Here is a 17,470-nt window from a genome sequence, read left to right as displayed (position 1 = left end):
CGGGGCGGGACTTCCGCCGAGTCCCGGAAGCGGGAGCTGTGTGTTCTCATGCGAACGGGAAGGAGCGTTGGGGCCCCGGAGTCGCGAGGTTGAGACATTTTTCTGGCCCGAAACGGGAAGGAGCTGCTGCCGCCCGCCGTCAGCCCGCCCCGCGCTGTCCCCCGCCGCTCGCCCGGGCCGGCCGCGCCCCTGCTCCCGCCCCTCCCTCACGGCCCGTCCGCGTGTGGCGCGGTCGCCGGGCACCGGGGCTGCGGCGGTCGGCGGCCGGGCGGCGGAGGCGCTGACAGGTGAGCGCGGCGGGCGGGCAGGTCAAGGCCTCCTCTTTCTCCCTCCGCTCTCTCCCCGGCGACCGGCAGCCGCCTCGGACCCGCGCCGTGCCCGCCTGTCATAGGCCGCCATCTTCCCGGAGGACGCGGCCGGCTGGGCGGCGGGCAGGACCGGGCCGGAGAGGGTCGGGAGGCGGGCAGGGTGGCGGCGCCTTGCAGGGCCAGAGTACAGGCTGGGGTCGGGGTCTGGGCAGGGTCCAGGCAGGGCGGTGGTCTGGGTAGGGTCGGTTGCCCGGTAAGACAGTCGGGGTCCGGCAGGGTTTGGGGTCGGGCAGGGGCAGGGCCTGTGTCGCAGGTCAGGGTCCGGGCAGGCCCAGGATAGCAGTCCGGGGTCCGGGCAGGGCTGGGATTCCGGCAGGAGCGTGGTCTGGAGTCCGGGCAGGACAGGGCAGGGTCTGGGCCCCACCGCGGGTCCGGCCCGCACTGCGACGGCCTCGCCCCGGCCTCCGCCCCGGAGGCCGGGGCCGTGGCCGGCCGGGCCGGGAGGGGGCAGGGTCATTCGGACCAGGAAGTGGGAATCCTGTTGCTCGGTGTGTGTTTGGGAAACTCCGGTTCTCTCGATAGGTTTGAGCAGAGGCAGACTGTGAAGGAATTAGAGAAAAAAAAAAAAATCAAATCTTCATATATCCGGTGTTCGAAACAGGGCCAGGAGACACGGTGGAGAAAGGGACAGGTCAGGAATCTCTTACTCACCTGCTTCTCCGTCTTGTCCAATCAGAAGGTAAACTTTGAAGAGTTAAGACTTCAGTGTAACTTTGTTTTGCAATTCTTTGTGCAGCTAATATTACTTTCCCTCCTCTTTATTTTTTTCTTTTGTGAGATGGTCTTTAATATGGGTGACATGAAACTTGAGGAAATTATCTGTAGGGTAGCTCTTAGGATTTCGAGAGCCCCTCCCGGCTGTTCTGTAACTTGTCCTAATCTTAAGTGAAAGTCTGAAGTTTTGGATAACTGAAAGAATGGAAGTATTTTTCTGGACTGGGAAATTAGATTTTAAGTGTGATGGTGTTTTAAAAAAGGTAATTCCAACTTGAAGACGAATATTGTTAGGCCTACAGGTTATTTTCCTTTTTGAAAGCTTTTTTCTCTTTTGATATTTAGTTGGTCTCTTAAGTTGTATTAAGTATTTAAAAGACACTTGAAATAGGTGCAGAGTTGTAGTTTGCAAAGACCAAGGGGAGGGGTTGGGAAAGAGTGATGTTCACTTCTCTGGGGTGGTCAGGTAGTATGAGCAATGTGCAATTTCCATGCTTCCCCACCTGCCCGGCTCCCTCTAATTTACAGTCCCAGTAATTTACAGAAGTTGAAATGGTTATGGCTTTTTGACTTTCCTCTGTGTTTCATATACTGAAAGGCAGTTTTATAAGCAAGCTATAAAGAAATCGCTTGACCGAAGTTTGCTTGAGTTGCTTAAAAAGTGAAATACTTTCTGAAAGTCATCAGATTAGCAAGTTTATTATTATTCAACCATAAATTTGACTTGTGTACTTCCCTTTGAGATTTCTGTTTGGTTAGAAATGTTTCATCCTGTATTTTGAAAAGTTAATGTGAGATGCCTTATTTACATGAAATAATGGCATGGCTTCTTATTGATTAGAAATTACCCTCTCGGGACTTAACTTTTTTCATCTCTAAAGGGAATGGATGACAACATCAGCCTCATATGGCTGTTGTAACACATTGGTGTTGGCTGATTTTACTATATATTTTTTTAAAGCATGTATCAGTTTTTTAAAAATATATTTTTTATTGATTTCAGAGAGGAAGGGACAGGGAGAGATAAAAACATCAATGATGAGAGAGAATCATTGATCAGCTGCCCCCTGCTCGCCCCCTCCTGGGGATGAGCCCTTGCAGGACTCGAACCTGGGACCCTTCAGTCCGCAGGCCAATGCTCTATCCACTGAGCCAAACCAGCTAGGGCTTTTTTTCTTTTTAATTATTGAGATTGTCATCAAGAAATTTGAAAATGGTGCTTACCTTATTACTATTTTCAATATCTTTTCTGTGATTGACAATTTTTATTAACAGATTTTTAAAAAATTAATCACATGTATCTGGGCATAGAAATCAGGTTCTGAGGACAGAATGCGTATTTGGAGAAAGGAGTCATTGTCATACTATACTAGTATTTGAGTAGGAGCCAGAGAGAAAATAGGTGATAATGTGGGTACAAAAGTTTTTAACACTCATTTTAACATGTTTTGTAGAAGAGTAGCTGAATTTTGATTTTTTGTAATGTTCCTAGGGATTGAGTTTTTAAAAAATATTGAGATTTGGAGATTTTATTGAACTTAATATGATTTCCACAAATAAGCACATTTTGACAAATATATAGTTAAATTGTGGAAACAAATATTTTACTCATTTGTATTTTTTGAAGCAGTCTTCATATATCATAAAACAATTCTAAAATATTTAAGTGCAAGTTGGTGCTTACCTTATTACTTGTTAGTGTTAATAACAATAAACAGTGCCTGCAAATAGCCCCACTACTCTACATGGATTTGCAACAATATTTACAAGTTTTGTAGTGATAGACCTGTGTGGTTGGTGTTGCTAACCAAGAAGTGGCTGAGAACCTCCTTATTTCTGTGTCATGCTGGAGTTCATGCTTTTTGATGATAACTAGGATTATAATCTAGGTCTAATTTACTAACATGTGTTGTCTTTATGATGCTTCTGTAAGATTGCAAAAAGCTGTATAGATATGTTAGTTTAAATTCATTTGCTGCTGTTCTAATGTTAAGTTTAAATCCATTTGCTGCTGTTCTAATGTTAAAGGCACAAGTTTTAAATATGCTTTCATTAACACATGCTTGTACTCTTGCAGAGTTCTCATGCTTAAGGACTTTCTTTTTCAGATTGGTAAATCAAGAAAATCTCAGAGTATATTCTTGTAATTCTTTCTGTAAGACTATTTACTCAACCCTTTACTTATGGAGAAAAGAAAACAGTGATGTTGTGTTTATGGAAATACATTGTTAAAAAACAGACACTGCTGCAGGAATTTTTTTGTTTATGCTCTTTCGTAAAACTTTATTCCTGTAAAGAGTTCTCCTTTTTCTGTGAAAGCTAATTTTAGAGTACACAGTGGCACTGCCTTCTAAAAGGGTTAAACTCAACAGATAAGATGTTAGTTTAGTTTAGTTCATTTTAAACTTTTTGTTCTTAATTGTTGTATTGGCTGATGATTTTGGAACTACTCTACTTCTGGAATTATCATGATTAGAAAGTGAATTTCTTTATTGGCATATGGAATTGTAAGGTAGAAGCCATTAGGTTCTCTTATTAGAAGAAGGAAGATAATTCCTAGTGTTCTAACAATTTATTCTTTTGAGTATGAATGTCTTCCTTAGAAACAGGAAGCCATTTACTTAGCTTATGTTTCCTTTCCCCCTCACTCAAGCTCCATACTTTTTATCCCTTCAATGTCTTTATAAACACTGTCTTTTCACAATTTTTATGGTGAAGTTGTCATGGCTTCTGTTTAATCATGAAGGGCTACAGGTGAATGATGCCACCACTTTTGTGCCTCTGTCAGGGTCCGTGAGGTCCAAAAGGTTGGCGACCGCTGGGTTAGAGTGTCATCCTGACATGCCAGGGTTGCGGGTTCGATCACTGGTCAGGGCACATACAAGAAGCAACCAATGAATGCATAATTAAGTGGAACAACAAATCAATCTTTCTCTTTTTCTTTCTCCCCCCTCTCTCTCTAAAACCAATCAATCAATCAAATAAAGGAGGTGTATCCTGATTATTAGGACCTTTAAAAAACTCCTTAGTGACTGTCTCGCGCCTAAATGAGAAATGCTGCCCTAACTGGTTTGGTTCAGTGGATAAAGCGTCAGCCTCAGGACTGAAGCGTCCCAGGTTTGATTCTGGTCAAGGGCACTTGCGGGGTCCATCCCCGGTAGGGGGCGCACAGGAGGCAGCCAGTCAATGATTCTCTCTCATCATTGATGTTTCTATCTCTCCCTCTCCCTTCCTCTCTGAAGTCAATAAAAAATATATTTTTAAAAAACAAAAACAAAATTCAGCCCGGCCAGTGTGGCTCAGTGGTTGAGCATTGACCCATGAATCAGGAGGTCAGAGCTCAGTTCCCAGTTAGGGCACATGCTGGGGATACTGCCTCTATCCCCAGTAGGGAGTGTGCAGGAGGCAGCTGATCATGAATCTCTATCATAATTGCTATTTCTATCTCTCTTCCCCCTCTCCCTTCCTCTCTGAAATCAATACAATATATTAACAACAAAAAACCCATAAAAAAAAGAAGTGCCCAGACCCCTGAGCACAGCAGAACTGGCCCCATGGGGCCTTTCTTCTCTGCCTTCTCCTTGCTGACAGGGCCACCTGTGGTCAGCCTGCACTGACCATTGCCTCCCCCTCTCACCGAACCCCTAAACCATGCTGTTGTCTTTGCTCTTAGTAGTTTCTTTGCCTGAAGTTGAATGTCTTCCTTTAACCTATCCTTATAAAGTTACTTTAGGAGGCCTTCAGGAATCCCTGCCTTCATTTCCAAAGTGGTGCTGAGTGGTTTCCCATTTTCATAGTACCCTACACATGGCACCTAATTAACTAATGGAAGTTCTTTATGGGACAGATTATGTTTGTAATCTCTTTGCTCAGCCCAGGGCCAGGTACAGTATAGATGTTTAGTAAACTTTGTTCAACTAGAGCAGGGGTGGACAAACTTTTTGACTCGAGGGCCACAATGGGTTCTTAAACTGGACCGGAGGGCCGGAACAAAAGCATGGATGGAGTGTTTGTGTGAACTAATATAAATTCAAAGTAAACATCATTACATAAAAGGGTACGGTCTTTTTTTTTTTTTTTTTTTTTTAGTTTTATTCATTTCAAATGCCCGCGGGCCGTAGTTTGCCCACGGCTGAACTAGAGGGATTAAAAGCATACCTAAAAGACCTCCCTCCTCAGTTTTAGAGAAATAAACAAGCATGGAGTTCTTCACTAGAAAAGGGTACAATAGAAAGTGCATATAAATTATATTTATAGTCCTGGCTGGTGTTGCTCAGCGGTTAGAATGACAGCCTTCTCATGAAGGGTCTCTAGTTTGATTCCTGGTATATCTGGGTTGCAGGTTCCATCCCTGGCCTGGTGGGGCATGGTATGGGAAGGAATCAAATCTATGTCTCTCTCACATGGCTGTTTCTCTCCCCCTGCTCCCCTCCACACTCTCTAAAAATTGATGGAAAAAGTATCCTCAAATGATAATTAACAAAAAATTTAAAAAATTATATTTATAAAATGTTAACTGCCATTTTAATAACAAATATTTTTACCTTTATTTTGCTTTAAGATTAAAAGACATTTTATTAACCCAAAACAAAGCAATTACAATAGTGAAAATGTATTTTTACTGATTTTTAGAGAGGAAGGGAGAGGGAGAGAGAGAGCGAGAAACATCAGTGATGAGAGAGAATCATTGATAGGCTGCCTCCTGCATGCCCCCCCACTGGGGATCAAGCATGCAGCCTGGGCATGTGCCCTGAGGAGGAATCGAACTGTGACCTTCTGGTTCATAGGTCACTGAGCTTAGCTGGCGGGGCTTGAGCAGATGTTTTTGATCAATCACACTAGCAATACAGTGATGAATGGTACCAGAACTTTGTTCTAAGGCTGTGGTCAAGAAGAAATTAGGAGAGTGAATTGTTTTATTTAAAAGACTGGTATTTGCATTCTCAAAGCTTCCTTACATGAAACTTCTTGATCACTCTCAACTCCACACTTCCTTGAGCACCTCTGTTAGGACAGGTGCATTTATTATAGAATACCTGGTGGCAGGCACCCCTCATCTCCCTTCCTTGCTTTATTTTTCTGTTGTGGTACTTGCTACATTATAATATCCTGTATAATTTCCATATTTTTATGTATGATCTGCCTTCTCATACTTGAATGTAAACTTTATGAGATCGAGGGTTTCTGCCTGTTTTTTTTTATTGATATGATCCCAGATCTTAGAATAGTACACAATATAAACGAAATAATTTATGAATAAATCTCAGGGTTATAATGATGAACAAAAGGAATATATTGCCCTCCTTTTGGGAACTTGCTGTCAAATCAGATATGAGAGTAGGCAGTGCTGAGATCATCCAGTAGATCTTAAGTGATCTGTAGGCCTCCTTCCCTACGGAAGGGTTGGGTGGGGGAAGAGGGCTTTCTAGGCAAAAAGGATAACTGTGCAAAAACTCTAATCTGAGGAGGGGCAGAGCGATTTGAAGGAACTAATTTGAATGAGACTGAGACTGGGAGAGGTAGCAGCTACATCCTACTGGGCCTGGAAGGTCCCAGCATAGATGAGAATTTGTTCTGTATTCCAAAAACAGTTGGAGGGTTTCAAAACCAGAATTGCCTTTTTAAAGTGATCATTCTGCTTTGTGGAGAGTAGCATGGAGGGAGAGGAGTGGGCACACACAGATGGGTATTACTTGGCCCCAACGTGGAGAGCCAGCCCTCTTGTTTCAACTGTGTTTATCACGGTGGAAAAGGCTTTAATTGAAGAATAGCTTGCTCAGAACCTTTTCATTTGTATTACACATAATGTATGTTTAAAAAAAATGCTTTAAAATTATGCCTTAAATTTGCTAGCATTTGTCAGTTTCTTAAAGTATATTTGTTGTTTCAGCTTTTATTAAGGCAGACTAATTAACAAGATTCCTTTTTTAGAAACATCTTTGAAAAACGAGAACATTCTGTTTTCAGGATTCAAAAACCTTTGTTTTGTCAAAGCTCAAGATACTGGGATAAAAACATAGTGACCAATTTGATTTAAGATTTACAAGTTGCATCTTTCTCTGAACATGTTAAACATTCCTTCAAATGTTTTTTTCTGAAAATGTCAAGCCCTTTAAAGTCTGTTCTTTAAAGACTTTATATTTGTCCACTGGTGTGGCTCAGTGGTTGAGCATTGATCCATGAACAAGAGGTCAGTGGTTTGATTCCCAGGTTGTGGACTCAATTCCCTGGCAAGTGGGCGTGCAGGAGGCAGCTGATCAATGTTGATGTTTCTCTCTCATTGATGTTTCTATCTCTTGTTCTAAAAATCAATAAAAACATTAAAAAAAAAAGACTACTTTCTGAACATGATTTTTGTTGCTTACATTATAGTATCTGTTTCATTGTTGAGATTTTATTATCTGTATAATTTCTGCCTTGCCATGTACACATGATTTCCATACAAACTATATATAGTACTGTAATCCATTGCTGCCTGGTTTATTATAATTTAGCATAGTTAGAGAATACCAGGAATCTTTAAAAGTAGAATTGAAATCCCTGTGGAAAGTTACCTTTTAAAAATATAGACATTTGAAAATCAAAGCATTTTGTGTTAGAAGGTAAATAAAACATTCAAACAATTGGTACTGTATATTGGTTGTCATGTAGTGCAGAAGTGTAATTTGAAAACCTTTATGGCTGACACTTTCTCTGGAGGGTCAGTGTTCCTTTTTGATTAATACCTGAATCTTTAGTGGTACTTGTTATCAGACTAGAATCTGTTTCTAGTTTCCCTTCAGTGGGTCACTTGGAGTATAGGCCATTGTGCAAATGAGTAACTAATGAATCAGCAATGTTTGCTTCTTCACACCTTACATAGCTAGGGAGGGGATTGGCAATCAGTGAAGACCAAAGGACGAAATGAATAAGGCAGTTGACAGAAGTTGCTCTCTGTACCTGTGTTTTTTTACGGCTCCTCCTGCTTATTTTATGCTTTGGAAGGAGAAAATAGAGTCCCCAAGTAAAACTGCAGAGCATTCAGGCACATATCATTTAAGTCTCTGATTGGTGGAACTCCAGTCACGGAGTGAAATGCTTTCTAGAAGAGAGTGTTTTGAAGTCCTAAATGACCATGAGTTTTAGTATTGAAGTCAAGCCCACAACACTGAGCATACTATGTCTTTCAAGTTCAGAATATTGAGAGTACTAGTATGTTTGTCATGTTAGAGGTTTTTAATCTGTAACTCATTGTAAGTTTTTATGAAATCACGATAATTACAATTCAAGATAAAAATCATAGGTCAGATGCTTTCCCAAAGTCATTATTTTGCCACAAATTGTATTACTAGATAATTTTATGAGTGGGCAAATAAAAGGTAGATTAATAACTTCCAGTGTACAGTTTGCTCTGTGCAGGTTATTGATAATTTGTAAAGAATATGCTTACTAAATGTTTAATAATAGCTAGCAATACATTTAATCAGCCTTAATCCAGTAGCATGGAGTATTTTGTTTTTATCAGTGCCATTGTCATCTGTCTAGACCAGTGATGGCGAACCTTTTGAGCTTGGCGTGTCAGCATTTTGAAAAACCCTAACTTAACTCTGGTGCCGTGTCACATATAGAAATTTTTTGATATTTGCAACCATAGTAAAACAAAGACATATTTTTGATATTTATTTTATATATTTAAATGCCATTTAACAAGAAGAATCAACCAAAAAAATGAGTTCGTGTGTCACCTCTGACATGTGTGTCATAGGTTCGCCATCACTGGTCTAGACTCTAGAATAATAGAATTGAGAGGGAAACTTTTCATTCTTTTTGACTATTCAAGTAGTGTTTGGTGTGAATGAAACAACACTTTGAAGTAGGACAGTCATTTTCTGAGACTTTGAGTTTTGGTCTACATTATAACAGATTTGATAACTAGTTTCTGAAAATGGCCAGAAAATAGTGTAATACTGCAGTTGCAGTCTTAGGATTTTAGAGCTCTAAAGACTCAGAAACTGAAGCTAATAGAGGTAAAATTAATTAGAAAAATGTGTTAGTTACTTGGTGGCAGAGTGAAGACTATAACATTGGTGTCTTCTCAGTTCAGTTTTCCATCGCACTATAGTAATGGAACTCACATAAGGTACTTATCCAGGTATAGTCTTAAAATTTTTATTTTTATTTTTTATTTATTTATTTATTTTTAAAATATATATTTTATTGATTTTTTACAGAGAGGAAGGGAGAGAGAGAGTTAGAAACACTGATGAGAGAGAATCATCGATCAGCTGCCTCCTGCACATCTCCTACTGGGGATATGCCCGCAACCCAGGTACATGCCCTTGACCGGAATCGAACCTGGGACCTCTCAGTCCGCAGGCCGACGCTCTATCCACTGAGTCAAACCGGTTTCGGCAAAATTTTTATTTTTTAATTCCACCTGAGGACATGTTTTTACTGATTTTAGAGGGGTGCGGAGAAAGGGAGAAAGAAACTCGATGTATGAGAGAAACCTCAATGGGCTGCCTCCTGTACACACCCCAACCAGGGATTGAACCTGCAACCTAGGTATGTGTCCTACCAGGAATGGGGACGACATTCCAACCAACATCCACACCAGGCAAGGCTAGGTAATCTTTTTTTTTTTTTTTTAATTGTTATCGTTGAAAGTATTATAAATGTTCCTCTTCCTCCCTTCCCTCCATTGCCTTCCTCCACCCGGTTCTGCCCCATTTTAGGCCTTCACCACCCTACTGTCTGCGTCCATAGGTAATGCATAGCCTATATCAGGGGTGGGCAACCTTTTTGTGAGTGCGTGCCAAAACCAGCAAAATCTGACTCAAAATTCTTCTGCGTGCCAACCCTAATTTTTTGAGAACATGTCATGCCTACTTGATATCTCTGAAGATGTACGTATGTGAAGAACCTTGGAGAAATAATAAAATTCATTCGAGCGACAAAAACACAGTATATGATGATGAAAAATACATTTATTTTTTAATGTATACATGTACACTGATAGTCCGACAGAAAACTTTATGACTCTGTTTGATATTATCAGTGGGACTTTTGCTGCTGCATCACTGATGACAGATTTTTACATCAGGTTTATATTTCGTGACCTTCAGAGATATGCACGAGCTACTACTTTCATCCATCAGGCTACTCCTGTTACGAGACTTAACAAAATTCATCACTGAGAACAAAGATTCATAAGTGTATGTGGATGAAACCAAAACACTAGTCAGATCTAGGAAGGCAGGGAGAGTTAAGGCAGAGGCATAGAAATTGCTCTTCCCCTCTCGTCAATCCATGTCTATGGTCTATAAGATAGCTTGTTATGTAAAATTATTTATCTAAGATGCACCTACACTGAATTTATCTGAAAAAAAAGTCGATATTAAGAAAAAAATTGTAAATGGAAGATTATAAGAGGGTTTCACGTGCCAGCAAAAGTTACTGGCGTGCCATGTTTGGCATGTGTGCCAGGGGTTGCCCACCCCTGTCCTATATAATAAAAGCCTAATATGCTAAGTATCTGACTGTTTGACCAGTTGCTATGACGCACACTGACCACTAGGGGGCAGAGCCTCCGACCAGTAGGTTAGCTTGTTGCTGGGGTCTGGCCAGTTGGGACTGGTGGAGACTAGCCAGACATGCCCTGGAGCCCTCCTGTGGTCCCTCCCTGGCCCCCATTCTGCACCGGTGGGGTCCCTCGCGCTGGCCTGCACCCTCTTACAGTCTGGGACTCCTCAGGGGAGTTGGAAAGCTGGTTTCGGCCCAATCCCCACAGGCCAGGCGAAGGGACCCCACCGGTGCATGAATCTGTGCACCAGGCCTCTAGTACTAGTATACATATAAGATCTTTAGTTAATCTCCTCCCACCTGCCCTTCCTTCTGAGACTCACCAGTTTGTTCCATGTTCCCATGCCTCTGATTCTATTTTATTCATCATTTTATTTTGTTCATTAGATTTCTTGTTTATTTTGATTTTTAGATTCAGTCGTTGATAGATAGTATTTATTGCCATTTTATTCATATTTTTTATCTTCTTCCTCTTAAAGAATACTCTGCAACATTTCATGTAATACTGGTTTGGTGGTGATGAACTCCTTTAGCTTTTTCTTGTCTGAAGCTCTTTATCTGACCTTCAATTCTAAATGATAGCTTTGCTGGGTAGAGTAATCTTGGTTATAGGTCCTTGCTATTCATTACTTTGAACATTTCTTGCCACTCACTTCTGGCCTGCAAAGTTTCTGTTGAGAAATCAGCTGACAGTCCTATGGGCACTCCCTTGTAATTAACTGCTTTTCTCTTGCTGCTTTCAAGATTCTCTCTTTGTCTTTAACCCTTGACATTTTAATTATGATGTGTCTTGGTATGGGCCTCTTTGGGTTCCTCTTGTTTGGAACTCTTTGCACTTCCTGGACTTGTAAATCTATTTCTTTCACCAGGTAAGGGGAGTTTTCTGTCGTCATTTTCTTCAAATAGGTTTTCTTTTCTTTCTTTTTTTTTTTTTAAATATATTTTATTGATTTTTTACAGAGAGGAAGGGAGAGGGATAGAGAGTTAGAAACATCAATGAGAGAGAAACATCGATCAGCTGCCTCTTGCACACCCCCCACTGGGGATGTACCCGCAACCAAGGTACATGCCCTCGACCAGAATCGAACCTGGGACCTTTGAGTCCGCAGGCCGACGCTCTATCCACTGAGCCAAACCGGTTAGGGCCAAATAGGTTTTCAATATCTTGCTCTCTTCTTCTTCTGGCACCCCCATAATTGAATGTTGGTATGCTTGAAGTTGTCCCAGAGGCTCCTTACACTGTCTTTATATTTTTGGATTCTTTTTCTTTTTGTTCTTCTGATTGGGTGTTTTTGCTTCCTCATTTTCCAAATCATTGAGTTGGTTCTCGGAATCCTTACTTTGTTGAATCCCTGTAAATTATTTTTTACTTCATTTAGTGTATGCTTAATTTCTGACTGGTCCTTTCTCATGTCTTTGAAATTCTCATAAGATCCTTGAAAGTCTCACTAAGTCCCTTGAAGCTCTCATTAAGATCCTTGAGCAGTCTTATAACCATTGTTTTGAACTCTGTATCCAGTAGTTTACTTGCTTCCATTTCTTTCATTTGTGCCCTATTTCTTTGTCTCTGTATTTTGGCTGCTTCCCTGTGTTTGTTTTTATGTATTAGGTCGAGCTGCTATGTCTCCTGGAATTAGTAAGAGTGGCCTTGTGTAGTAGGTGTCCTGTAGGGCCCAGTGGCTCAGCCTCCCTTGTCACCTGAGCTGGGCACTCTAGGTGCACCCCTGTGGGCTGTGTGCACAGTCTTGTAGTTGAGCCTTGATTTCTTTTGGCATCACTGGGAGGAATTGAACTCCAGGCCAGTTGGCTCTGAGAACAAGCTGCGATTACAGTGGGAGAACTGCTGTGCAGGAAACACCCTATGGAGCAGGACTTGCTTCAGTGGGGCTTTGGTGCTCACTCTGCCCCTTGAGTGTTTTGCTTGTGGATGTGTAGAGTTGTAATCTCCTGTGGTCTGAAGCTGTTCACTGGGTGCACTGGCTCTGGGGCCTGCCAGGAGGTGCAAAATCAGCCACTGCCTGGGGCCACCTGGCAGGAGCTACAGAGAGATCTGCAGATGGCTGCTACTTGTATTGGGTTTAGAAGTGCCAAGGCGAGGTCCAGCTCTGAAGTAAGTCAGGCTGATGCTAGTGCTGGGTCTTGGGCCTTTTATTGATAGGTATGGGGCATGCTGACACCAGCTGCTGCTTGTTTGAGAGGTTTTAGGAAAGTATGAAGCCTGAGCCAGGAGAGGCCATTCATATGGAAAAGCTGCTGGAAACAGCTTGGGTGGGCTGAAAATTGGATGTGGCAGGGTCTCAGGGAATCACCAGGGCAGAGAGAACAGTGTGGGCCACACTGATGGAGACTCAGATATGGCTACCAATCAGCTCTGTAACAGGGGAAGGGGAGGTCCCAGCGCAGGAACAATGACACCTGGGAGCATCCCCTTCTGGGAGGAAGAAGCCCTGGAGTTCCTGCCCCAGTGCATACAATATAGTCCCTGGATTCCCCAAAGCTGCTGCCTGGCGCTTGGAGCTCAGAGGTAGTGGAACCATGTAAGTTCATGCACCAGCCCTTTAAAAGGAACTGTCTGGGTCTGCAGCAGCCTCCATGACCATCAGCCACAATCTCCACTGGTTTTTACAGCCTGAAGTTACCAGGACTTCTCTTCCCAGCTCTGGGACCCCTTACTTCTCATGGGAGGTCTCTGCAGCCAAAACAAGCCCTTCCAATTGGAAAAAAACGCCACATGTGGGTGTCAGACTAGCCCCTTCTGGGCCTCCACCCTTCCTACCAGCCTCGTTGTACTTTCTTCTTTACTTCTCTAGATGTAGGACTTCCATTCAGCCAGCTTTAAGGCCATTCTGAATGATGATTGTTATGTATTTTAGTTGTAATTTTAATGTGGTTGTGGGTGGTGGCAAATACCAGTGTTTATGTTGCCATCTTGGTTCTCTAGGTATAGTCTTAACAGTGGTATTTCAAAAGAAAAATTGAAATTGGTTAAAGTGTTAATTCTATATATGCTATTGATTTTAGGTTGGCATTTTTTAAAAGCAAATTCTTAAAGCACCTATTAAACTGTGCTTTTTAAAACATTGAAATAAAGTATATATTCCAGGAAAATTAAGAGTTTCTATCTCATTTAAGATAATTTAATTTTTAGCGTTAATCTATTTATAAAGGTGCTAACAGGTCTTCCAGTTTGTCTCATATTCAGACTGCAGTTTACATGTTTTCTTTGAGAAATAGTCTTAGAGAAATTAAATTCAGTGGTTTCCTTCCTGAAGCATTCAGACAGTTGTAAACCTTCATGTCCACACTGTTGGTGCAGAACTTTGTGTTCAGGCCTTGACAGTGTTAGAACTCCATCCATACTCTTTGCCTTTCTGTAAAGAGAGAAGTGACTTGTGAGCACCGTGACACCTCTTTTGTCTTTAGTTTATCATCTTCAACAACTGTTGTTACTCAGTACCTGCTAATTTCAGATTTAACAGCCTGCAGCTCTACTACAGAATTGAGGAATGAATGCAGATTGCTATAGTTCCCACCCAAACAGTATATTTGGCATATAATTCAGAGAACTCAAAGCCCTTGCTTTCCTTTTTTGTTTTTCTTCAGAACACCTGTTTTGCTGTATGGGAAACTGAGACCTGGAAACAGTTCGCAGAATGAGGGAAGAGCAGAATATGGGATCTGTCTAGCTTCTTGCTTCCAAGACTACTGCAGATTGCATCATTGGAAAAGCGTAGGTGTCCTGTGTAGCACCCACCTTGGGTCCAAGTAACATGATAGAGGTGAGGACTAGCCACACAGCATAGTTAAAGGTCACATATGTTGGCTTTGACTAGAAAGTTTTTATAATGATGATTGTTGAGGTTGGGGTATCCCATACCATAAGGCCAAACAGTAGTTTAACATTATTGGAGCTGATTCTGGTAGTTTGCTTTGAACTTCTATGGTGATGTTATTAGGTCTATTGTCTATTGAACTATAATCCTAATTGGTATAGGAATTGTGATCCAGTTATTTATAAAGTGGAGATGTATTATGCCTTTGGAATATCAAACAGATTTTCTAAATTTGTATATATTTTTGAATTTATTACTTCAGAACTTAAATTCTTTTTTAAAAATAGTATCACTTTTGAAAGCAACATCTTCTGTCAGTGGTTCCCAACCTTCTGGCCCTTTAAATACAGTTCCTCATGTTGTGACCCAACCATAAAATTATTTTCATTGCTACTTCATAACTTTAATGTTGCTACTGTTATGAATCATAATGTAAATATCTGATATGCAGGATGGTCTTAGGCGACCCCTGTGAAAGGGTCGTTGGACCGTCAAAGGGGTCATGACCCACAGGTTGAGAACCACTGTGTTAGAGGGTGTTTGTGTATTTTAATATTAACTCTTTTGTACTGTCACCTTAGAAAAATGAAGGGCATGTTCAATTGTCCCTTCTAATATTTGAAAATTGGTATTGGATTCTGTGCTTAGATGCAATGATTTCCTGAGCACAGTGTGGTATTTCATAGCTGCCCTGGTCTGGCCTCTCGCTCTTTAGTAATAGTAATGACTGAATTTTTTTTTTTAGAGTACATGTTCTGTGCTGTGCTTCCCCTAAAAATGCTCATAGTAGGTAAAATGGGAGTACCCAGGGTCACCACTTGGAGAGTGGGGAGTTTGGGTTAACTTTCTCCAGACCCTGCCTGTTATTCATAGACTAGAGGTCTGTTTCATGAAATGCATGCATGGGTAGGGTCCCTAGGCCTGACTGGTGACCAGGGCTGATCTGTGGGGCGACCAGTGGAGTGATCAGGGGGGCCCCTGCTGGAATCCACCTTGGCAGGCCTGTGGGCTGGGGGCAGCTCCTGCTTTGAGCATCTGCCCCCTGGTGGTCAGTGGGCGTTATAGTGACTGGTCGTTCAGCAGTTCGGTCGATTTGCCTATTAGGCTTTTATTATATAGGATAGGGGATGGGGAGAGTGTCCTTGGGCTTGTGAGTCTGTGTTTAACATTTCTAGTATGGAAGGCAGCTATGCTCACCACTATACCACCAACGCAACATTTCTAGTATGGGTCTGTTTTTTTAGTGAAAGGGTTTTATAGCTTGCAGCAGATTTCAAAAGGATCTTTGACCTCTCCCTTCAATACAAATAACAGTTTTCATGTGTTTGCCACATAGGAACTTCAATGATTTGTTATTTTGATAATTAAATGTAGTTCTTTACTATTCCCCTACTTTGTATTTAACTGTTCTGTATGTTTAGATCCCAAGTGCACACTTAAATATATGTACACATGTATACATATATAAAATCTAGAGAATATCTAAAATAAGGTGGAAATGAACTCAAAGTAATTTTAATTTTACCCTAACCTAAAAATACTGCCTTCCCCATTGTTACATCCTTTGGAATATGTAGCAGGAGAGGCTTTCACTTGTATTCATCTCATTTTCTGAGCTTCATAATTTAAATACTAGGAGTCTTTTCCGACATGTTTAAGCCAACATATCTGACCAAGTTACAAAACATGTATTTCCTGAGATTATGTTCTGTTAAGTAGCATGTGTCAGGAATATAGCGGTAAAGAAGATAGATATACTGGAGCAACAGGACTCATTTGACATACTGTGTCACTAGGTATATATAAAGGGTTTTGGACTCAGGTTCTGTGGGAAAGATTGGGAGTGACATCTCAGCTGGCCTTGCTTGTTGAAAATGTAAGCTGAGAGGTGGGAGGGAAGATATGAGTTTAGTTGAGAGGAAGAGGTTAGAAATATATTTGCAGGTTTTTGGTTTGGTTACCTGGGTAGACGGTATGCTGTCTTTCCTTGAGATTGAGGGATTGTTTGTCAGTTTTTGCTTGTTTGTTTTAAATGAGAAGGAGGGAAGACTTTGAGGACTCTGTAGGTCAAAAAAATATCCACCAGAAATTTGCTTATTTACACTGAAATTCAGCATATGGTATTAACTGCAGCCATAAAAAGCCAAGAGTAGAAGAGCAGAACTGGGGCACAGTGAGGCAGGTAGACTCACTCTTCTGATGAGTGTATTTACCTAATGGCAGTGAAGTGCTGGGGTTGGTGGCCTCTCTTTGCTTTGTCTCTTTTTCTCTTTCTACCAAATTGAGTTGTGCTTAGAAAAGCCAATTTTCTTTTCCCTAAACTTGATCAGGGCTGTTGTACTCATTAGCACAATTACACAATTTAACTAATATAAACTGGTAAAAGTAATACAAAAGCAGTTACTCAGGAAAAGTTATCTGACAACTTTGGAGTATCTTGATAACAAGAAAGTTACTAAGAAAACTGCTATTAAATGAGGTATATAAGACGACTATGAAAAATCGGGGGGTGGGGAAGGCAGAGGCGATGTGCAGGAGGAAAGATGGGAGATAATCGGGTTACATTGAAACATTGTAAAAGAGGCCACAGAAAGTGCAACCGGTGGCAAAGCCTATCCACACAGCAGAGTGAATCAGTGGTCACAAATTGCAGTAGAACAAACTTTAGGCCACCTCTCCAACATGGGAAAAATATTTAAATACACTGTGACCTTTATTATGCAGAAGAATAAAGTGGGATTATACCCGTCAAGTTCTTGCTTCTGGGACAACCCTGCTAATGGGGAATAAGACCACGTACTGCATCAGCAGTGCCTGTGGTCGAGCTATGTGGTCTAGCTATGTGATCGACTTGTCCAGCTTGTCATCTTTCTCCTTTTGTCTCAACATTTCTCTTCCACCTTGTAGCCACCAGTCGTGAATTCAGTGAACACCTTTCTCATTATCTTTGTGTCTCAAACATATAGAAAAAATACAAATGATTACACTGTTCTA

At 41.3% G+C, this 17,470-nt stretch overlaps 1 protein-coding gene across 10 annotated transcripts in view; it reads left to right on the top strand.

Moving 5' to 3' along the window:
* The first annotated feature begins 47 nt into the window (after nucleotides 1–47).
* The window catches only part of LARP4B (La ribonucleoprotein 4B), a 104,973-nt gene continuing 87,550 nt past the window's right edge, over nucleotides 48–17,470 (top strand). For 3 of the 10 annotated variants that reach the window (XM_059662922.1, XM_059662918.1, XM_059662891.1), the window contains exons 1-2: nucleotides 9,671–9,688; nucleotides 14,247–14,373. Coding sequence is in view for 1 of the 10 variants with exons in the window: in XM_059662887.1 (XP_059518870.1) it covers nucleotides 14,414–14,422 (9 nt within the window). In the remaining 9 variants the exon portion in view is untranslated. Of the gene's footprint in view, nucleotides 288–9,525; nucleotides 9,689–14,246; nucleotides 14,423–17,470 lie in introns of those variants that run through there. The other 7 variants (XM_059662914.1, XM_059662886.1, XM_059662907.1 and 4 more) reach the window with 5 other exon arrangements.

Source organism: Myotis daubentonii, chromosome 1 (assembly GCF_963259705.1).
Source record: "Myotis daubentonii chromosome 1, mMyoDau2.1, whole genome shotgun sequence".
Classification (NCBI taxonomy): Eukaryota; Metazoa; Chordata; class Mammalia; order Chiroptera; family Vespertilionidae; genus Myotis; species Myotis daubentonii.
The sequence above is the reverse complement of the archived record's forward strand: the minus strand, read 5'-3'. Positions and strand labels throughout refer to the sequence as shown.